The following is a 23,960-nucleotide window of genomic DNA, read 5'->3' as shown; positions in this document are numbered from 1 at the left end:
ACAGGGAGCAAGAATTAGCCTGCCTTCTCATTAGTTCGTAGCTAGAAGTCCTGCTTCTCAGAATGTATTCTTTTTCCAGTATAGTTAGTAATTTCCCCAGGTGTCCTCACTGTCAGTCAGGATTGTTGTTCAGTCGCCAAGTTGTGTCCCACTCTTTGCAGCCCCTTCCCTGTCCTTCTCTATCTCCCTGAGTTTACTCAAACTCATGTCCGTTGAGTTGGTGATGCCATCCAACCATCTCATCCTCTGTTGCCCCCTTCTCTTGCGCTCGATCTTTCCCAGCATCAGGGTCTTTTCCATGAGTCAGCTCTTTGCATCAGGTGGCCAGAGTATTGAGCTTCAGCATCAGTCCTTTCAATGAATATTCAGGATTGATTTCCTTTAGGATTGACTGGTTTGCTCTCCTTGCAGTCCAGGGGACTCTCAAGAGTCTTTTCCAACACCACAGTCCAAAGGCATCAATTATTTGGCACTCACCTTTCTTTATGGTCCAACTCTCACATCTGTTCACGACTACTGGGAAAACCATAACTTTGACTATAGGGACCTTTGTCGGCAAAGTGATGTCTCTGCTTTTTGATATACTGTCTAGATTTGTCATAGCTTTTCTTCTAAGGAGCAAGCATCTTTTAATTTTTTGGCTGTAGTCACCATCCACAGTGATTTCGGAGCCCTAGAAAATAGAATCTGTCACTGTTTCCACTTTTTCCCCATCTGTTTGCTGTGAAGTGATAGGACTGGATGCCATGATCTTCCATTTTTTGAGTTGAGTTTTGTTGAGTTTTAAGCTAGCTTTTTCACTCTCCTCTTTCACTTTAATCAAAAGGCTCTTTAGTTCCTCTTCACTTTCTGCCAGTAAAGGGGTACCATATTTGAGGATGTTGATATTTCTCTCGGCAGATTCCAGCTTGTGAGTCATCCAGCCCGGCATTTCTCATGATGTGCTCTGCATATACGTTAAATAAGCAGGGTGACAATAAACAGCCTTGATGTACTCCTTTCCCAATTTTAAACCAGTCTGTTGTTCCATGTTGAGTTCTAACTGTTGTTTCGTGTCCTGCTTACAGGTTTCTCAGGAGGCAGGTAAGGTGGTCTGGTATTCCCAACTCTTTAAGAATTTTCCACAGTTTGTTGTGATTCACACAGTCAAAGGTTTTAGCATACTCAGTGAAGCAGAAGTAGATGTATTTTTAGAATTTGCTTGCTTTTTCTGTGATCCAATGGATGTTGGCAATTTGATCTCTGGTTCCTCTGCCTTTTCTAAATCCGGCTTGTACATCTGGAAGTTCTCCGTTTACATACTGCTGAAAGCCTAGCTTGAAGGATTTTGAGCATAATTTTGCCAGCATGTGAAACGAGTGCAATTGTACAGTAATTTGAGCATTCCTTGGCATTGCCTTTCTTTGGGATTGAAATGAAAACTGACCTTTTCCAGTCTTGTGGCCCCTGCTGAGTTTTCCAAATGTGCTGGCATATTGAGTGCAGCATATATATATGGATACATATATATATGTGTGTATATATATAACCAAGAGTTTGTAAGGAATGTGATTATGGCACTGGCATTTCTAAAATCCATATAACAGTCTGGCAGGTAAGAGGTGATGTTAGCCTTGAGTCTAAATTCTTCAGGGCAGTAGGCTGGAAACGCAGGGTTTCTGTGTTGTTGTCTTGAGGAAAGTCTCCCGTTTCTTCAGGAAATGTGTCTTTTCTCTTAAGTTGTTGGATGAGTCTATGTTTTGTAGGATAACCTGCTTTACTCACAGTTCAGTCTGTTGGTTTGTTAGTCATTTAAAAAAAAAAAAGCACCTTCACAGAAACATTAGCCTGGTGTTTGACCAAACACTGGGCACCATAGCCTAGCGAAGTTGACAGATAAAATTAAACACTACGCTTGCTCTCTGAAATTCAGGTTAAATTTCCATGCACATAGTATATGTGTCTACCACGTATGCCTCTGCTTTTACGTGTCTATGTCTTTGGTCATGGTGTAGCTTCAGGTTAGAATATTCTTTGTGCCCAGATCTTGATCACAGACACACGCAGTTTTCTTTGCACCCTATACTAGTTCTTCTGAACTACTTCCTGTCACCTGATTACTCTGTTTTCTGTCATGCCATTGTGCTTTTGCACACAAATTTCTGTTGCTTAGTGTAGTCTTTCCTTTTGTTTTCTATAAGGCTTTTGTAGCTTCCTGAGGCATGCTTTGTGTGCTTTTTCATTATACTCCCATGGTCTCCTTTGCTTATTTCTATTAAGGCACTGATCAGCATTTTACTGTCATTGTAGATCTCTGTGCCCATGAGACTATGTTTCTTGAGAGCAGGGGTCATTGCACTGCTGTCCTTTTCAAAGTTTATCCTCAGCCAAGCCCAAGTATCTGGACTGTATCTAAATAAATACTTTATAGAATGAATAAACTGAATCTGTGTTAAAAATTTGGAAGTTGTATATTTCTTCTGTAATTTCTCTTTAAAGTAGAATGTGGAGATAATGAATTCTTGGGGATGAAGCAGCTCTGACTATCAGAGATGAACTTTGGGTTAGACTCGAAACATACTTGGGAATATTGAATATTTGCTTGACTAACTAGAAATAAGTTTATTTATTTTTCCATTCTGTGCAATGTCTGTAGCTTCAGTATTGTTACATAAAGAAAAGCTATTTCTGATTAGAAATGTTGATTTATTTTTGCTTTCATTTATATATGCTTGTATTCTAAGAATATCAGTGTACTTAAGACTGCTTCAGCTTCTTTCTAGCTCAAATGTAATGGTGATGACTGATTATTAATTTGTCAATAATCTCAGTGTGATGGTAAAATAACTTTTTCCTTCTCCTATTAGATGTTGGTCATCTTTCTGAAGTAGACTGTCCATGGCCTGAATGTTTTCTGAAAATCATTTGGAGCAAAATATCTGTTTAATAGCAAGATAATCACATCAAGATGGTTGGAAAACTGAAGCAGAACTTACTATTGGCATGTCTGGTGATTAGTTCTGTGACTGTATTTTACTTGGGCCAACACGCCATGGAATGCCATCACCGAATAGAAGAACGTAGCCAGCCCCTCAAACTGGAGAATATAAAGACCACTGTGCGAACTGCCCTGGACATCAAAGCCAATAAGACCTTTGCCTATCACAAAGATATGCCTTTAATATTTATTGGAGGTGTGCCACGGAGTGGAACCACGCTCATGAGGGCCATGCTAGATGCACATCCTGATATTCGCTGTGGAGAGGAAACCAGGGTCATTCCTCGAATCCTGGCTCTGAAGCAGATATGGTCACGGTCGAGTAAGGAGAAAATACGCTTGGATGAGGCTGGTGTCACCGATGAAGTGCTGGATTCTGCCATGCAGGCCTTCTTACTAGAAATCATTGTGAAGCATGGGGAGCCAGCCCCTTATTTATGTAATAAAGATCCTTTTGCCCTGAAATCCTTAACTTACCTTGCTAGGTTATTCCCCAATGCCAAATTTCTCCTGATGATCCGAGATGGCCGGGCATCAGTGCATTCAATGATTTCTCGAAAAGTTACTATAGCTGGATTTGACCTGAACAGCTATAGGGACTGTTTGACCAAGTGGAATCGTGCCATTGAGACCATGTATAACCAGTGTATGGAGGTTGGCTATAAAAAATGCATGTTAGTTCACTATGAGCAACTTGTGTTACATCCAGAACGGTGGATGAGAACAGTCTTAAAGTTCCTCCAAATTCCTTGGAACCACTCAGTATTACACCATGAAGAGATGATTGGAAAAGCTGGGGGAGTATCTCTGTCAAAGTGAGTAGATTTTATGTTTTTTATTTAACCCTATATTCAGCTAATAAAGGGGTGTGTATATGTATAAACTATAGCCCTTTCCTGGAATAGAGAGCTTCATCAATGAGTTCTTAAAAAGTTCTCTAACTTTTTCATTACACTTTCACTTACTTAATTCATTTTTAAATTTATGAATTATCCTTTTTATGTACTTGACAGAGGCAAAAATGGAGGCAAATCCAGTTTATAGCAGTAAAAACACGGCAGACTTTCAAGTCCATCATTCAAATTTAGTGGCTTCTGATAACTTAATTTCCAGATATTTTTGTTAATAAGAATAGTTGACTTTTGTGTAGAGTATGGTCAATATGAGGAAAAGCATCTATCATATTGAAAGTGAAAGTGTTAGTTGCTCTGTGACCCCATGGACTGTAGTCCTTGAGGCTCTTCTGTCCCTGGAATGCTCCAGGCAAGAGTACTGGAGTGGTTGCCATTTCCTTCCCCAGGGGATCTTCCCGACCCCAGGATTGAACCTGGATCTCCTGCATTGCAGGCAGATTCTTTACCATCTGAGCCACCAGAGAAGCCCGTAGATAGTAAATTCCAAGTATATAGAACATTTTAGTGAGAGGAAAAACAAAGGTAAAATTATCTAATTCAGTCTCTTCATTTTATAGGGAAGAGGTCTGAGTCAGAAAGATCAAAATGATTTACACAAATTTAGGTGGCAGGGCCAGAATTAGAATCTGTGCTTTGGTCTAAATGAGCTGGTACTTTTGTCCATGGCATTTTATTGCATCTAGTGTTTTCTTTTTTCATCTGATGGATACATCTTCCCTTGAGTTTTACAAAAGGTTAGAGAATCATTGAAATTTAGAAGTTTAATGCATAATCCATACTAGAAGTTCCTTGAATTAAAATGCTTCTAAAATCATTGCATTTTTCTTCCTTTCTCATAAAGTGATGACTAGGTTGGCTTGACTTGATCTGATAACCTAATTTGATGACGTACACATCAAATAAGGACATAATGATATAAGTACTCTTAAATTCAGGTAGCATCTCCTCATGAAGAAAAATTGACTTTGACTCTATTTTTTATCTTTCCATTTATAAAAGTAATATATATCCCCTGTAAAATAAAGAAAAAGCAATGAACTTCCCTCCTGTGTCCTACTTGCCCCTATCAAAGAATGTCTTCTTGATTTTTTTCAAGTGTAGAACTTGTACAGTAAACATTGCTTCCTCATATGGATAATTTGAAAGGAAGAGCTACTTTTCCGTAGCTAGCTTTCAGTTACTGACTATAAATTATTAGGTATCATCACTCTAGTGGCTCCAGGTTATTTACATTGATTAAAAAAAATTACAGTTTTAGCTCCTGTCATCAGTTTATTGTTCTTTCCATCATCTGTATTTCTAGGTAAGCATTTTATTCTGTATGCTTATATGTTGGCCCAGAAATTCTGATGCTGGTTCCATCTATTAATATAAAATAAGCCTATTAACACCCCCATCTCTCCAAGTAGGGAATAAAGAGATTGGCTGAATTTAATTTCTGTGGAAATCAGGAGAAAATAATTTTGCAGGGACTTCTGTGGAAGTCCAGTGGGTAAGACTTTTGACTTTCTACTACAGGGGAGCATGAGTTCGATCCCTAGTTGGGGAATTAAAATCTTGCATGCCTCATGGTGTGGCTAAGGAAATTCATAGGAATTTTGAATCAGTGAATTTTAGAATGGGAAGAGACCTTATTTAGCTGTAGTATATAGCATGCAGACCCTGTGAAGTTTTATGGTTTGTCAAGAATCACACATGGCAGAACTAGAACTTCTAATGCCTATTCCAAGACTCTTGCCACTGAGTTTTTTTTTTTAATTAACATATATAGTAAATTACAAATATTCAGTGTACAATTTGGTGAATGCTTACATCTCTGTACACTTGTGTTCTCACCATACATATAAAGATATTTTTAAAATTACTGGCATTTAGGAGACTCCTGTATGCTCCTTCCTGGTCAATATCCTCCTTAACCCCAAAGTAACCACTGTTTCAGTCTATGAAGTTCAAAAACAGTCTTGCTTGTTTTTGAGCTTCATATAAATGCTATCATATCTATTTACTGTCTTGTTCCTGGATTTTTTCATGTAACATTTAGATTCACCTATATTATTTTACATAACAATAGTTCATTCTTTTTCTATTACTATGTGATATTTCAGTATGTAAATATAACACTATTTACATATGCTTTATCTCAGGTTTCATATTTACCCTTTCACCGTTACCCACGGATACTTTAAAAACCTCCATTTTATAGATGCAAGGCCTATTTCTGTCAGAGAGGTTGAGGAACTTGTCCTCGGTTCCACAGTTGAAACATAGTAGAAAGAGGATATGGGTTCATGTCTCTTCATCTTTAGAAACTGTGCTCTTAACCTCTGTGTTATATTTACATTATAGGGCTTATGAATAGTAAATAAAATAAGGACTGTGAAAGTGGCTAAACAGTCAGACAAAGGTCCAGCTAGCTCTATCCTTTAATAGTTGAAGACCTTAAGTGAGTTACTTGATTTTGCTCATTCTTAGTTACCTCATCTTCCCGCTTAGTTTTCATATCCTGGAAATGGAGATGGGAACAATATCCATTAAGGTTGTCCTGAAGACTAAATTAGGTGACTATGAAGCCTTATCCCAGTGCCTGGCATTAGCAGGTGATCAAAAATGTTACCTATTGGGAATTCCCTGGTGGTCCGGTGTCTAGGACTTTGCACTTTCGCTGCTAAGAGCTTGGGTTCAATCCCTGGTCAGGGAACTAAGATCCGACAAGCTGCACAGTGTGGCAAAAAGTGTTACCTGTTATCTTTATTATTATTATCAAGATGATGATAACTGTACCCATTGTGGATGGTGATCATAGTATGTACTTCAAAGAGTTGTTGTAAGGATTAAATTAAAATTACTGTAAAGCCTTTAGTACAGGTCCTGGCATAAGTGTTATAGTATATATTTTAAAATTATTATTAAATGCTTATGCTCTGTCAAAAAAACAAAAAAAAATGCACGTGAAACACCTAGCATGGTACCTACTACAGTACCAAGTGCTTCATAAGCTTTTGTTACCACACATTCTCTATAAGCTTTTTAGTGTAGAGATAGTCTTAACTCATGAATGAAGCAAAATGGGCACCCGATTGAACAACTCTTCTTGGGATACTGACAGGGCAGGTTGGCCTTACAGTAGCAATATTTGAAACTCCTTGATGGTGATTGTGTTATTTTTGTCATGTTTTTCTGTTTTTGTTTGTTTAGTTTGCCTATTTGTGAACTTCAGATAAATGGGAGCATGGTCTGTTTTTTTCTGTCCATTTTTGTTTGTTTTCTTTTAATGTTATCTTGAGATTTATCTTTCTGAGGTGTAAAGCTATTTTTAATTTGTTTTTATGGCCGTAGCTCTATTCTGATATAATCAATTAATTATTTATACTATTGATGACCATTTGAGTTGTTTTTGGTTTAGAGCTACGTACATTTTTTTAAGGTTCTCCTATTCAAGAGATTCTCTTAAGATACACACCTAAGCATAGGATTGCTGGACCATGGGGCATATTCGTATCAATTTCACTGCTGCTGCTGCTGCTAAGTCACTTCAGTCGTGTCCGACTCTGTGTGACCCCATAGACGGAAGCCCACCAGGCTCCCCCATCCCTGGGATTCTCCAGGCAAGAACACTGGAGTGGGTTGCCATTTCCTTCTCCAATGTGTGAAAGTGAAAAGTGAAAGTGAAGTCGTTCAGTCGTGTCCGACCCATAGCGACCCCATGGACTGCAGCCTACCAGGCTCCTCCATCCATGGGATTTTCTAGGCAATAGTACTGGAGTGGCTTGCCATTGCCTTCTCCGATCAACTTCACTAGGTAATGCCAAATTGTTTTCCAAAGAGTTCGCAGTAGCTTACATTGCTACTGTCAATATAAAAATCCCCAGGGACCTATATCCTCATCAACGTGGCTTTTTAAAAAAGAAACAGCAAACCTTCTTATTTAATGTTACTATAGAGTACAGCCTGGATTTTTAATTTTTCTAATTGAGTAAGAGTAAATGGTACTTCATTGAAATTTCAGTTTGTAATTCTCTGTTAATGAATTTGAGCACCTTATGTTTTCATTGGTTATTGGTAGTTCTCTTTTATTCCCACTTAAAAGGTTGCATTTAAGAAAGAAAATTTGGAGCCATTCTTAGAAAGGATACAGATGAAGAAGTACATAGGGTGAGGTCTGGAAGGGTCCCAAAACAGGAGCTTTCTGGCCCCATGATATAAGGATACTCTGCCCTCCACATGTGGATATGTTCACCAACCTGGAAGTTCCTAAAAATATAATGACTTTAGTATTTGCTTAAAATAGCAAATGTGTATTGTGTCACAGTTTTGGTGGGTTGATAATACGGGCTTGTCTAGCTGAGTCTCATAGCTCAGAATCTTGTACAGGCTGCAGTCAAGGTTTACTGGTAAGGGACTGTTTCCCAGCTCATGTGGTTTTGGGCAGGATTCAGTCCCTCATGGGTGTTGGATGGAGGACCTCACTTCCTTGCCATGAAGCTTTCTCTCTGTGGTTACTAACACAGCAGCTGACTTCATCAGAGCAAGCAAATGAAAAGAGTCAAGGAGAGTGAGCAAGACACAATTCACATCTTCTTAACCTAATCTTGCAAATGACATCCTACCATCTTTGCTGTATTCGTTAGAAGCAAGACTCCAGGTCCAGCCACAATCAAGGGGAGGGGATTACACAAAGGAATACCTGGAGTTGGGAATCATTTTAAAAGAAGTCAACCAATCTGCCCTCTGGTTGCCAGTGACTAATATGCAAAATATATTTTCCTCCTCACCAAGTCCCAAAATTCTCATTCTGTTACAAGCTCAGAGTCCTTCATCTTGCCATCTGAATCAGGTCTAGTTGTGGATGAGGCTTCTGGGTGTAGTTCCTTATTAAATACAGGTCCTTGAATACAATAGTTTTCAATCTGAAAATACGTCTAAAGATACAAGTTATGTCCCCACCCCGCCCCCAATGCCAGTATAAAATGGTGGAACAGGCATAAGATAGTAGACCTTTTTATTTAAAATGAAGGTAAATGGGGGGAGAGGGTAAGGTATCACTGTTCAGTTGCTCAGTCATGTCCGACTCTTTATGACCCCATGGACTGCAGCATGCCAGGCCTCCCTGTCCATCACCAACTCCCGGAGTTTACGCAAACCTGTGTCCATTGAGACGATGATGTCATCCAGCCATCTCATCCTCTGTCGTCTGCTTCTCTTCCCGCCTTCAATCTTTCCCAATGTCAGGGTCTTTTCAAATGAGTCAGCTCTTTGCATCAGGTGACCAAAGTATTGGAGTAAGTCAGGTATCACTGGTTCATATCAGTTCTGAAATCCATCTGGGAAAATGTTAGACATTCTTTGATTAGGTCTCAGTTGAATATAAATAATTCTAGGAATTATTTTCCATGTCTCTCAGCTCTGCTTTTTGGGCTCTTGAGTGATCGTTTCTTTTTCATGAAAGATAGCACATATTTTGTAGCTGTGTGGTTTTATCAGACTACCTCCTGCCAGAAGAATTCTGGAAATCCAATGTGTGTTTTCATTTTGTACTGTTTCTGTCTCTTTCAGTCCAAGTTGGTAGTGTTGCTGCGGATATACTTCTCAAAAACTTTGTGGGTCCTCTGTAAATCTTACTGGGGTTCGTTCCATTTGGATAATAGTTTTCCCCACAAAATCTCTGAGATAAACCGTTTCTTGCTTTGGACTCCTGCTGAGATGCCTAAGGGATAATGTGTTTAAGCTTCCTAGAGGCCTTATTGTTAAATTGAGAAGACCTGTGAGGCACACCTTTAATTTGTTTAAATGACTCTGTGTGACTGAATAATTGGGAGCCATTTAGGAGTAGCCTACCATTGAGATTATTTGATTGAACAACCTATATGACTTCTTTTTCCCTCCTTGAAGCTACTATGTAAGTTACATTAATACATTTTGTAATACTGATTTAACCTTGAATTTCTGGTAAAGCTTCAACTTTAATATGCGCTAATTAGCATATTAAAAAGCAGAGACATTACTTTGCCAACCAAGGTCCGTCTGGTCAAGGCTATGGTTTTTCTAGTGGTCATGTATGGATGTGAGAGTTGGACTGTGAAGAAGGCTGATTGCGGAAGAATTGATGCTTTTGAACTGTGGTGTTGGAGAAGACTCTTGAGAGTCCCTTGGACTGCAAGGAGATCCAACCAGTCCATTCTAAAGGAGATCAGTCCTGGGTGTTCATTGGAAGGACTGATGCTAAAGCTGAAACTCCAATACTTTGGCCACTTCATGCAACAAGTTGACTCACTGGAAAAGACTCTGATGCTGGGAGGGATTGGGGGCAGGAGGAGAAGGGGACAACAGAGAATGAGATGGCTGGATGGCATCACCGATTCGATGGACATGAGTTTGAGTGAACTCCGGGAGTTGGTGATGGACAGGGAGGCCTGGTGTGCTGTGATTCATGGGGTCGCAATGAGTCGGGCACGACTGAGCGACTGAACTGACTGACTGAATTATCTAATTAGTGCTGGATAGGATATGCTGACTTTTAGTTTAGAATACTTGTATCTATTTCATGAGTGATACTGAACTGTAGTTTTTATTATTCTTACACTCTTTGTCTGGTTTTGATAGGGATAGAGTAGGTACACAGGTAGTTTAAGAAATCCCACTAGGTGATTATAGATAGAGAGGGAACCGTAGGGAACTTTGGGAGATCCCTGTCCAAAATAAGGGACTTTCCTATAGCTCAAACAGTAAAGAATCTGCCTGCAATGCAGGAGACCAGGATTCGATCCCTGGGTCGGGAAGATTTCCTGGAGAAGGGAATGACTACCCACTCCAGTATTCTTGCCTGGAGAATCTCATGGATAGAGGAGCCTGATGGGCTACAGTCCATGGGGTTGCAAAGAGTCAGACATGACTGAGCAGCTACCACTTTAACTATAAAGCTTTTATCAATGAAAGCATGAGATTTGCCTCAGACCATTAAGTTAAAAAAATGAGGCCTCTATCCTGCTAGTCAAGTCTAGCACGATAATGATCCTTAGAACCAAGGACAGGAATATAAGGGAAAGATGTCATTCCAAAGTAGAAGACCCTCATTATCATGAAACCTGAGATGATTTAGCGTATTTTAGTATATGTTACCACCCTTCTGTTGATTTGAATAAGAATCAGGACAGTCCTGGTTTGACCTTATATAGTCAGTCTCTTGCCTGATGTGAAGGAGGAGCTAGTGATATAAGCCTAATGTCTACTCATAGAATGAGGAAGAAGGTTGTCCTCTTTTCATCCCCACTTTCCTTTGATTGTAAACATGTAACTTACTTAATTCTCAGGCCAGAGCCCCGTTGCCTACCCGCTTGTATCCCTCACAAGCATCCTATATTAATAAATCTACTCCTTGTCTATCACTTTGCCTCTCACTGAATTTCTTCTGCACTGAGATGTACAGAACCTGAGCTTCACTCAGTAAATCCTGACACCAGGTGAGTGAGTCTAGTTAAAAAGTATGGGTTCACATCCCAGTCTGGGGTTTGTCTGGATTCAAGTATCAGCCTGTGGGTTCAAGTCTCAATCTGAGGTGTGAGGTTTCAGTTTCGTTATATCATACTGCTGGCCTTACAAATTACTTAGAGAGTTTTCCCTCCTGTTCTGTGCATCTTTTGGTTCTTTTCCATTATTACTGGATCACATTTTCTTGGTTCTGTGTATCTGAGTAATTTTTGGAGTTATGTTTTGAATCTCTGAGTCCTGCTAAAATCCTCTGGAGAATGAAGATTTGTTTTGTTGAGTAATCAATCTGGTTAGTTTATAAACTAACACAAGTTTGTGTCTCCTTCTATGAATAATGTTTCCAGTATTATTTTACTTTTCAGACTTTGCTATACTGCTTTGGGTTTTGTCACTGACAAATCATTTGTGAGTTTGGAGCATCAGTGGCAGTTTATTTCCTAGTTTAATTCTCAAAGCCTTTGCTGTGCTACTTCAGTCTCTCCCAGGTGTGAGTTGGAAGTTGTGCTAATTCATACGCAAAATTATGGGACATATTCTCTGGCTCTCTCTTTCCCTTAATTTCTGCCTCCTGCCCCGCATACTACCTGGGGCTACATTTCTTGTTATTCTGGCCTGAAGTATGGCTTTCTCTCAGGTTTAGCTACTTGCACCATCACTGTGCATTTCTGCATGCTGGGTGTCACCACGAGGGGAAAGAGATGAGAGAAAGCTGTCAATAATAACAAGGATGTTTCCTCTACTCCTCAGACCTCAGTGCTCCCTTTTCCCATTACTTTTCGCCTAAAACATGGGGTTTTGTTCAGTTTTTGCTGCTTACATTTGTGCATCAGGTGTACTAATGATTTTTCTTTTATTCTAAGGATTTTAATGTTTCTAAGTTTTATTGGAAAAAGTCTTTAATTTTTGAAAGATTATTTTTGTTTGATTAAGTCTGGGTTGGCAGTAATTTTCTCTTAGTACTTTGAAGGTATTATTCCACTGCCCACTATTGCAGTTGTTGCTCTTGAGAAATCTGCTGTCAGTCAGTTTTTTTTTTCCAGTTCTTTTTTTATATGACATTTCCGTGACCATTTTAAGATCTCTTCTTTTGTGTTCTATGTTTTTACTAATATATTTTGTGAATTGGTATCAATTTCTTTAAAAGATAAAAAGTGAAAGTGAAAGTTGCTCAGTCGTGTCTGACTCTTTGTGACCACATGGACTGTATAGTCCATGGAATTCTCTAGGCCAGAATACTGGAGTGGGAGGCCTTTCCCTTCTCCCAATGGATCTTCCCAACCCAGGGATCAAACCCAGGTCTCCCACATTGCAGGCAGATTCTTTACCAGCTGAGCCCAGGGAAACCCCCCAGGAATAGAATTGCTGGATCATACAGCAACTGGTTTTAGTTTTTTGAGGAACCTTTGTAACTGTTTTCCATACTGGCTGCACCAGCTTACATTCCTGCCAATAGTATATAGGAGGTTTCTCTTTTCTGCATACCCTCTCCAGCATTTGTTATTTGTAGACTTTATTGATGGCCATTCTGACCAGTATGAAGTGTTACCTCATTGTAGTTTTGATTTGCATTTCTCTAATGATTAGTGATGACCATTATATCTACTACTGTGGGCAGGAATCCCTTAGAAGAAATGGAGTAGCCATCATGGTCAACAAAAGTGTCCGAAATGCAGTACTTGGATGCAATCTTAAAAACGACAGAATGATTTCTGTTTGTTTCCAAGGCAAACCATTTAATATTACAGTAATCCAGGCCTATGCCCCAACCAGTAATGCTGAAGAAGCCGAAGTTGAACAGTTCTTTGAAGACCTACAAGACCTTTAACTACCACCCAAAAAAGATGTCCTTTTCATTATAGGGGACTGGAATGCAAACGTAGGAAGTCAAGAAACACCTGGAGTAACAGGCAAATTTGGCCTTGGAGCACGGAATGAAGCAGGGCAAAGGCTAATAGAGTTTTGCCAAGAGAACACATTGGTCATAGCAAACACCGTCTTTCAACAACACAAGAGAAGACTCTACACATGGTCATCACCAGATGGTCAACACCGAAATCAGATTAATTATATTCTTTGCAGCCAAAGATGGAGAAGCTCTATACAGTCAGCAAAAACAAGACCAGAAGCTGACTGTGGCTCAGATCATGAACTCCTTATTGCCAAATTCAGACTTAAATTGAAGAAAGTAGGGAAAACCACTAGACCATTCAGATATGACCTAAATCAAATCCCTTATGATTATACAGTGGAAGTGAGAAATAGATTTAAGGGACTAGATCTGATAGAGTGTCTGATGAACTATGGACGGAGGTTCGTGACATTGTACAGGAGACAGGGATCAAGATCATCCCCATGGAAAAGAAATGCAAAAAAGCTAAATGGCTGTCTGGGGAGGCCTTCCAAATAGCTGTGAAAAGAAGAGAAGCGAAAAGGAAAGATATAAGCATCTGAATGCAGAGTTCCAAAGAATAGCAAGGAGAGATAAGAAAGCCTTCCTCAGTGATCAATGCAAAGAAATAGAGGAAAACAACAGAATAGGAAAGACTAGAGATCTCTTCAAGAAAATTGGAGATACCAAGGGAACATTTCATGCAAAGATGGGCTCGATAAAGGACAGAAATGGTATGGACCTAACAGAAGCAGGAGATATTAAGAAGAGGTGACAAGAATACACAGAAGAACTGTACAAAAAAGATCTTCACGACCAAGATAATCATGATGGTGTGATCACTCACCTAGAGCCAGACATCTTGGTTTGTGAAGTCAAGTGGGCTTTAGAAAGCATCACTATGAACAAAGCTAGTGGAGGTGATGAAATTCCAGTTGCGCTATTTCAAGTCTTGAAAGATGATGCTGTGAAAGTGCTGCAGTCAATGTGTCACCAAATTTGGAAAATTCATCAGTGGCCACAGGACTGGAAAAGGTCAGTTCTCATTCCAATCCCAAAGAAAGGCAGTGCCAAAGAATGCTCAAAGTACCACAGAATTGCACTCATCTCACACGCTAGTGAAGTTGTGTTCAAAATTCTCCAAGCCAGGCTTCAGCAATACGTGAACTGTCAACTTCCAGATGTTCAAGCTGGTTTTAGAAAAGGCAGAGGAACCAGAGATCAAATTGCCAACATCCGTTGGATCATGGAAAAAGCAAGAGAGTTCCAGAAAAACAATTATTTCTGATTTATTGACTATGCCAAAGCCTTTGACTGTGTGGATCACAATAAACTGTTGAAAATTCTGAAAGAGATGGGAATACCAGACCACCTGACCTGCCTGTTGAGAAACCTGTATGCAGGTCAGGAAGCAACAGTTAGAACTGGACATGGAACAACAGACTGGTTCCAAATAGGAGAAGGAGTACGTCAAGGCTGTATATTGTCACCCTGCTTATTTAACTTATATGTAGAGTACATCATGAGGAATGCTGGACTGGAAGAAGCACAGGATGGAATCAAGATTGCCAGGGGAAATATCAATAACCTCAGATATGCAGATGACACCATCCTTTGGCAGAAAGTGAAGAAGAACTAAAGAGCCTCTTGATGAAAGTGAAAGAGGAGAGTGAAAAAGTTGGCTTAAAGCTCAACATTCAGAAAACTAAGATCATGGCATCTGGTTCCATCACTTCATGGGAAATAGATGGGGAAACAGTGGAAACAGTGTCAGACTTTATTTTTTTGGGCTCCAAAATCACTGCAGATGCTGATTGCAGCCATGAAATTAAAAGACGCTTACTCCTTGGAAGGAAAGTTATGACCAACCTAGATGGCATGTTAAAAAGCAGAGACATTACTCTGCCAAGAAGGGTCCGTCTAGTCAAGGCTATGGTTTTTCCAGTGGTCATTTATGGATGTGAGAGTTGGACTGTGAAGAAAGCTGAGCACCGAAGAATTGATGTTTTTGAACTGTGGTGTTGGAGAAGACTCTTGAGAGTCCCTTGGACTGCAAGGAGATCCAACCAGCCCATCCTAAAGGAGATCAGTCTTGGGTGTTCATTGGAAGGACTGATGCTAAAGCTGAAACTCCAATACTTTGGCCACTTGATGCAAAGAGTTGACTCACTGGACAAGACTCTGATGTTGGGAGGGATTGGGGGCAGGAGGAGAAGAGGACGAGAGAATGAAATGGCTGGATGACATCACCAACTCGATGGACGTGAGTTTGAGTGAAATCCAGGAGTTGGTGATGGACAGGGAGGCCTGGTATGCTGTGATTCATGGGGTTGCAAAGGGTCGGACACGACTGAGCGACTGAACTGAAGAGTATCTATGATATTTATTTTTCTTTCAAGATTAGTCTTCATTTATGAAATAATTTTTTTCATTTCTGATTTTCCAGAGTTCTGTCACTTAATTTCTGAGTTTTTATACTTACAATTTATGTTGTTCTTTCCTATCTTGTATCATTTTCTTAATGTCTTTTAGCTGTTTAAAAATGGTAAGTTATGAGGTGTGTACACACACATACACACACACACACAAATGGCTGAGTCCCTTTGCTGTCCACCTGAAACTGTTACAACATTGTTAATCAGCTATCCTCCAATACAAAATAAAAGTTTTAAAGAATGCAAAAAAAGTTGTGTTTATGCTAAGAAAGAACTTAGTAAGTTACAGACTTCCCTGGTGATCCAGTGGAAGTAAGACACCACACTCCTATTGCACGGGGTCCAGGATTCAATCCCTGGTCAGGGAACTAGATCCCACATGCTGCATTTAAGACCTGGCACAACCAAGTAATTTTTTTTTTAATAAAATAGTAAGTTACAGTTTTAATATTTTGTGGCCATGTCTTTCTGACTGCTTTTCCTTATCCAGAGGGATGTTATTTCCTTTTTTCCTTATAATAAAAAAAGCCTTGAGATTTGGTCTTGTATTTTCTTGTTATTCATTTGTACATAAAAATAATTTTCTTAAACTTTTAGAAGGTGTAATGGTTCAAGATATCTTTATCAATTGCACAGATCACTCTCTTCTCATTTTTTGGTAAAGTATTAAATAATATGATGGCTTGCTTTACTGAGATTCCTGGCTCTGTACCCCTCTGTCAAAGGTGTCTGAACTTGCTCACTCCTTTGTCCCCATTCTAATTCTTTTCCAGAAGTTTCCCTTCAGTGTGGTGCCCCATCTTGGATAGGAACTTTGGCCAGTTGGTTTTAAGAATTCATTTTTCCCAGCCTGCTGATCCCTTTCTCAACTTACGAGGGCCTCTTACCCTCATCTTTTGGTTTGGGTGAAACCCCTTCCACTTTAGTGTTTTCAGACTGGTCTGTTCTGGTTTTCGGAGTACGGCTATCTTTCATATGCCTTGTTGCTTCCCTTTCTTTCCTCCCACAGAAATATTCCTTCCATGAAGGTATTGTGACTGTACTGGCTGTTTCAGCACTTGAATTTGGGGGTTTGTGGGGCTACTTTGTCACCTAGTTGTGTTTTAAATGTTGGTTATGGGGTTTTGGTTTTGCTCTTTGGTTTCTTCGTTTTTAGGGAATATTTGGCAAGATGAAACACTATTCTGTGATTTCTCAGATTCTTATTTTCAGGATGTGGATTCGGAACACTTGACACTGTGTGGGGAGTGGGTGGAGTTTGCAGGATTTTGAGCAGAGGAGTGACAAGATCTGCCTTGTATTTTTAAAGGCTCTGTCTGCTTGTGTAATGAGAATAGACCACAGAGACATAAAGGAAGAAGCAGGGAGACTATTAGAAGAATATGGTAGAAATCCAGGCAAGAGACAGTGTTGGCTTGAATCGGGGGAGTAGCAGTGACATTAATGAGAAATGATTGTATTTGCATACATTTTGAAGAATAGTTGATAAGCTTTTCTGATGAAGTGGATGTGGAGTATGAGAGAAAAGAGAGTAGTCAAAAGACAACTCCACTTTTACTTTGTGTTATCCTACACAGCCAGAAGAATAGAGGTGCTTTTAACTGAGATGGGGAGGGCTGTGGGCATAGTAGATTTGGGAGGTAAGAGTAGGAGTTCAGTTTGCACTATGTTGAACTTGAGATAGTTATTAAACTTCGGAGTGAATCTTCGTGATCCTATGCATCCCACTATTCAGTTCAGTTCAGTTCAGTCGCTCAGTCGTGTCCGACTCTCCGCGACCCCATGAATCACAGCACGCCAGGCCTCCCTGTCCATCACCAACCCCCGGAGTACACTCAAATTCATGTCCACAGAGTCGGTGATGCCATCCAGCCATCTCATTCTCCGTCGTCCCCTTCTCCTCCCGCCCCCAACCTTTCCCAGCATCACAGTCTTTTCCAGTGAGTCAACTCGTCGCATGAGGTGGCCAAAGTATTGCAGTTTCAGCTTTAACATCAGTCCCTCCAATGAACATCCAGGGTTGATCTCCTTTAGAATGGACTGGTTGGATCTCCTTGCAGTATAAGGGACTCTCAAGAGTCTTCTCCAACACCACAGTTCAAAAGCATCGATTCTTCGGCGATCAGCCTTCTTCACAGTCCAACTCTCACATCCATATACATGGGCTTAAAAAAGAAAGGTGGTTTATCATAGAAAATTGGAAGATGCTGAGAAGTCAGATGAGAATGTATTAATAAAAATCACACTTAATCATATCTCATTCTGAGCATTTTATTGTGCTTCTATGCATATATGTAAAACACATATTTTTAACATTTTTACAAAATTGAATTTCTGTTGTGTACATATTTAAAAATCCACTTTCACAAGACATAACTTGAACACTTTCTAAGAGTGAAATAGACTTTGAAAACATGACTTTTAATGGTGTTTCATCTTTTTACTCTAATAAGTCTAGCTGTGTGGATTATGTTACTCTTTTACCCATTCTGTTTTGCATGTCTATTCCAGCCCTGATGCTTTAGTCCAGAGGATTTGGTTTCCTGTAGTAGTTGTTGCATATCATAATTCAGACCTGTGGTTTGGCAGCCCGCCTAGCTGTAGTGTTTAACTAAGATGCGTGGAAGCTCCATGTTTTTAAAATGAGTGTCTTGGAGAATAATATTCACCTCAGTCATTTAGACTTTGGCACTGTCCCCATTCCCCGAGGAAGAGTGGCTTCCACTGTGAATGCTGCAGAGTAGGCGAGCCTGGACAGTTAAGACTCCTGTTTCAAGCACCTCACCTGCAGATTCACAGATATCTTGCCTTGCCTTGTAGTGCTGTGCCTGGGATGTGGGTGTTAAAATGTATATCTGTCAGGCTCTGTTTTATGGTCCCTGTGAGACCTAGAGGGTATGGGAGTGAGAATTAGCTTATACTCAGGTACTCTTCAGGCCTAAGTGTTAGTTAACTTCTAGAAGGACTGAAGGAGTAAAGGAGATTGGGTGAACTCCATCCAGCCTGCAGATTGTTGTCTGGAGAAGAAAATTCGATTCTCTGGAGGAAGTTCATAGCTCTCAAGGAACTGTTTTCTTTTTACAAATATTTATGTTTTTATTTGTCTGTGCTTGGCTGTTCTGGGTCTGTCATTGCTGTGCACAGGCTTTCTCTAGTTGCAGCAAGCAGGGGCTACTCTCTAGTTGCGGTGTGTGGGCTTCTCCTTGCTGTGGCTTCTGTTGTTACAGAGCACGGGGTCTAGACACACGGGCTTCAGTAGTGGTAGCACACGGGCTTAGTTGGAATCTTCCCAAACCTGGGATTGAACCCCAGTCCCCAACGTTGGCAGGCAGATTCTTAATCATTGGACCACCAAGGAAGTTCTAACTGTATCCTTTTGAACAGAGAATGACAAACTTCTTCTGTAAAGGACCAGACATTTTTGACTTTATAGGCCATATAATTTCTCTCATAACTGTTCAGCTTTGATGTCAGCACAAAAGCAGCCATAGATAGTATAGAAACAAGTGGATGTGGCTTTGTCCCAATAACACTTTTATTTGTAAAACAAGAAGCAGGCCAGCTTTGGGTCATAGTTTGCCAGTCTGTGCTTCTGAGCAGTGTTTTACAAGCTGTGTCTACCTACTAGCAGTCATTATCTCCAGGCTCTGAGGACCAGAGTTTTCATAGATCACACAGCTAGAGCACACAGGCCCAACTTCCAGGTCCGCATTCTTACCATTACATCTTGCTGCCTCTTAGAAAAAAAGGCAGACTAAATACCTAGAAACCATGGGAAGAGAGAAAAAAAACGAGCCAAAAGGGATGATTTGGAACTACAAAGCAATTCTCTGAGTTTAAGAGTGGGAAGTTTGTGTGGCTCCCCAACCAGCAGTGACCTCCTGGAGGATTGGGATCAAACTTTCTCTTGTTTTTCAATTTGTTTTCTATTTTATTTTCCCCTATCCTATTCATCACGCAACAAATGTCTTTCTTGAATCTGATAAGTACAAAGTGAACAGTATGTTTCTTTCCTCCTCCCTCTCCCTCTCCACCCAAAAGTGGCTCCAAATACATCCTTAGCTCTCCTTATGTGTCGCTCTCTAATGTACCAGGCTCTCAAGTGTGTGAAAGTTGATGTGGTCCTTCTTGAGGAACGCCGTCACCTGAGACCACCACCTGCCACAGACCCGCCGTGCCCTTAAGATATAGTCTTAGATTGGGGTTGACGAATTTTTTCTGCAAAGGGCTGGATAATAAATATTTTAAGTCTGGGGAATCGTATGGTTTTTTTTTTTTTTTTTTAATGTTTGGCTGCGCTGGGTCCTCATTACCACGCCCAGGCTTTCTCTGGTTGAGATGAGACAAGCCGGGACTACTCTGGCATTGTGGTGTGTGAGCTTTTCCCCGCGGTGCTTCTCTTGTTGCAGAGCGCAGGCTCAGTGATTGTGACGCACGGGCTCTGGAGTGCTGGCTCAGTACTGGGGTGCATGGCACCACTATTAGTAGCAGCAGTTGTCTCGCAGCATGTAGAATCATCTTGGACCGGGGATCAAACTCGTGTCCCCTGTATTGGCAGGCAGATTCTTAACCATTGGACCACCACAGGGAAGTCCAACCACAAGGTCTTTACCTCAACTACTCAACTCCGCCGTTGTGGCACAGAAGCAGCCGTGGACAGTATGTAAACAAATCAGTGTGGCTGTGTTCTAGTAAAACTTTAGAAATTTGAATTCCATATGATTTTCACATGTTATAAAATATTCTTTTGATTTTTTAAAAAAGCATTTAAAATATAAAGCCCTTCTTAGCTTGAAGGACAGATTAAAAAATAGGCAGTAGGACTGGATTTGGGCAGTGACCCATAGATTACTAACATTTGCCCTAGCTATTGGTGATTTATGCTGACTCATGTCCCACTCCAGGAGAATAGCCTAGTTCTGTTACCTACATTCCCATAATATGATTTCTAACCTCTGACATCACATTTATCATGCTGCATATTAATCATGTGTATATTTCTCTTTATTAACAGACTGAGCTTCTTGAGAGGAGGGCCAGAACCTAGTCATGTCATGTTTGCATCCTTAATATCTAACACTTGACACATAGTGGGCTCAGAAAATATTTAATTTGGATTTTATGCTCAACACATAAAATGCTATTACTGCTCCTTTAAAGAGAAACACCTGATCACTATGCAGTAGGCCTTCCCAAGTTCTTCCCCTTAAGAAGTCCATAGCAACTGCATTCATTACTAATGGAGCTTGTGACTTAGTGGTTACATAACAAAAAGCCTTTTCATTTTAGAATTCTGTCTGTCAGATAGGAGATGGTTGAACTTTATCTGTAAATCATTTATGCAATCATAATAAATAATGACTTTCACTTTTTTTCTGAATCAGTGCTACAATCTGAATACAAAAATAATAATAGCTGTTTTTTACTGAATACATACTACATTTCAGTCTCTTAGTCAGCTCTAGTTTTCCTTTAGACTTTTGGAAACCTCCTGACTACTAAAAAAATTTATCTCTTCTCCTTTGTTCCCTACATCTGAAATGAAACTAAGCAGTAATACTTAAGCTTTTCCTCTATGTTGTCCATTGATCATTCTATTAATGAATGATAACATTGTACATTCAGTCCTTCAAGTCAAATAGGAATTCATCTAGACTCCTTTCTCTCCTCCCCATATCTAATTGGCCACTGTCTTATCAGTTTAAAAAATCTGTGCAGATTTTTTTCTTTCCATCTGTATGTCATTTACAGTAGTTGAAGCTTTAATCATTTCTCAGTTCTTTCAATATATGGTTGAACGTCTTCACTGGTTTTTCTGACTGCAGTTACCTCTTCCTTCAATCTACTCTTCCCATAGTTAGCAATATTGAATGCAGATAAGGTTGATCTGGTCTTGTCAGTTCAGTAATAAAAACCTTTCTGTCATTCCCCATCATTTTCAAGATAAAACCAACTTCCCAGTCACGACATACAAGATCCTATCTATGTACGACTTCATTGGTTAACACAGATGTATTTTAGAATTCAGAAATTTTTGGATTCTAGAAAGGTCATATGATGTACGTAACACATAACATCCTCTCCACATTCTGGGTCAGCACTCTGTAATCAAGTACGTATTTCTGCATCAAAGACTGATTGTTTACACCAAGAAAAATGAAGACTATAGATAGATTCTTATCAGTTCAGGTTATGTTTTGCTGCCATACGAGTTACAGGAAAATGTTTAGTTTCGGGAACTTTTTGGATTTCAGAATTTTGGATAAGAGACTGTGGCCTTATATACCCAGTGGTCTGTTGGAGCTGGATTGCCTCAGCTGTTCGTTATTCAGTCGCTGAGTCATGTCTGCCTCTTTGCGACCCCATGGACTGCAGCACGCCAGGCTTCTCTGTCCTGGAGCTTGCTCAAACTCATGTCCATTGAGTCGGTGATGGCATCCTACCATCTCGTTCTCTGTTGTCCCCTTCTCCTCCTGCCTTCAATTCTTTCCCAGCATAGAGAAACCTTTTCTCTGCATCTCTTCTCAACTCTGTGGTTGATGACATTATGTTGGTAGCTTGAAATTAGCCATAGTGGGAGTATTTACACCATTGCATGTATATGTGTTCATTGTCACTCAGTTGTGTCCAGCTCTGTGACCCAGTGGACTGTAGCCCACTAGGTTTCTCTGTCCATGGGATTATCCAGAGTGGGTTGGAGTGGGTTGCTAATTCCTCTTCCAGGGGACCTTCCCTTCCCAGGGATCCAACCCATGTCTCCTGCTTCTTTTCTTTGGCAGGCGGATTCTTTACCACTGAGCCACCCGGGAAGCCCTTTTTAATAAAACATTGCCCTGCCTTATAGTCTGGTGGAAGGATAAGATAGTTGGATAAGGAAGCCAGCTACTTAAATGCAGAGAAATTAGGAGGCTTTTGTAGTATTCTGGGTGAGAAATGATGGTGATATGAACTAAGGTTAGTGGCAGTAAAACTAGTGGGAGAGATTTTCCTACTCAAAGATAAAGCCTCCAGCAGTTGAATAAATTTGGGAGTGCTCTTGCTTTCTCCCTGTCCCATCTGAGATCTCTGGGTTTGCTTTGTAGACAGGTGGTGGTGCCATTTATCAAGATAAGATGTACATGAAGAGGAGTAGATTTTGAACAGAAGGTGAGGGGTCCAGTTTTGAAGCACTTTAGTTTTTGGGTGTGTGCAGGGTCTATGGTAGGGTGACCATATAATGTATCATTCAAACTTGGACATTTATGGGTATGAGTGTGATGTGCTGTCCATCATTAAGTTGGGGGCAATTTATATAAATTGGACCTGTCCTAGACACACTAGGCTGTTCTTGACTCAGGTAAAAAAAATATCAAGAAAAGATCATAGAGATGAAGCCATACAGGGAAAATGTATTGAGTGAGGAGAGCAGTGGAGTCCTGGAGAAATTTTTGAGAGAGAAAAAAGAAGGTGGCCATCAAGTCAGGGAGGAAACCTGGGTCTAGTGGCCTCACAGAATCCCAGGGAAGAATCATTTTATTTTCTCTTGTGTATTTTTGAAGGAGTGTAGCCCCTTTGAGGGATTCTTTATTAGATAATGTTTATCTTCAGTGAGAGATTGAAAAAGGAAAAGGGTTTTTTTAGCGTTTTATTAGAATACTGTGTTTGAATGACTTCTAATGTATTATGATATTAATATAAAACTCTTTTGGGCATTTTTTTTTGCCACTTTTGTTTAATAGTCATTAGGCCAAAATCTGCTAGTTCAGATCCAATTTAAATACAGATGTCTTTTTATATTATATTTTGCACTAATATTATGAATTTTTGATCATAGTATCACTATAGGCTTAAAGTAAATATCTAGGTCAAGAGTTAGAATGCATTTATTTTGTAATAGCAAAAGTCATAAAAGCAGTTTTCTTCCTTAAAAAGTAGAGTTCTTTAGGAGATCAGCAGGAAAATAAGACATAAGAATCTTTTGCATTGGTAGTGAATAGTGGTTGATTATTTTCCCCCTAATATTTTATTATGAAAAACTTCAAACATACAAAATACTGATAGAATTATATCCACTATCAATTAACATTTTGCTGTATTTACTTTTTCACATAATGTGTACATCTTTCTGTCCCTTTGGTCATCTTTCATCAAGCAATCTTACTTACCTGTGTTTTTTTATGTATTTCAAGTAAGTTGATCAGCTGTTTTTCTGAGCATCTTATGTTATTTTTTTCTGAATGTTGTAATCAAAGTGTCAGTAATATATTTTGTGCAGATGTTTT

The 23,960-nt window shown here is 39.8% G+C and overlaps 1 protein-coding gene across 5 annotated transcripts in view; it reads left to right on the top strand.

Moving 5' to 3' along the window:
- TPST1 (tyrosylprotein sulfotransferase 1) overlaps nt 1–23,960 on the top strand; it is a 95,424-nt gene that overhangs the window by 39,048 nt on the left and 32,416 nt on the right. For all 5 annotated transcript variants that reach the window (XM_055409964.2, XM_055409959.2, XM_055409963.2 and 2 more), the window contains one exon: nt 2,847–3,792. In XM_055409964.2, coding sequence (XP_055265939.1) covers nt 2,948–3,792 — 845 coding nt within the window. In that variant the 5' untranslated portion in view covers nt 2,847–2,947. The remainder of the gene's footprint in view (nt 1–2,846; nt 3,793–23,960) is intronic.

Source organism: Moschus berezovskii, chromosome 27 (genome assembly GCF_049115385.1).
Source record: "Moschus berezovskii isolate FMDL1 chromosome 27, NW_MosBer_1.0, whole genome shotgun sequence".
Lineage (NCBI taxonomy): Eukaryota > Metazoa > Chordata > Mammalia > Artiodactyla > Moschidae > Moschus > Moschus berezovskii.
The sequence above is the reverse complement of the archived record's forward strand: the minus strand, read 5'-3'. Positions and strand labels throughout refer to the sequence as shown.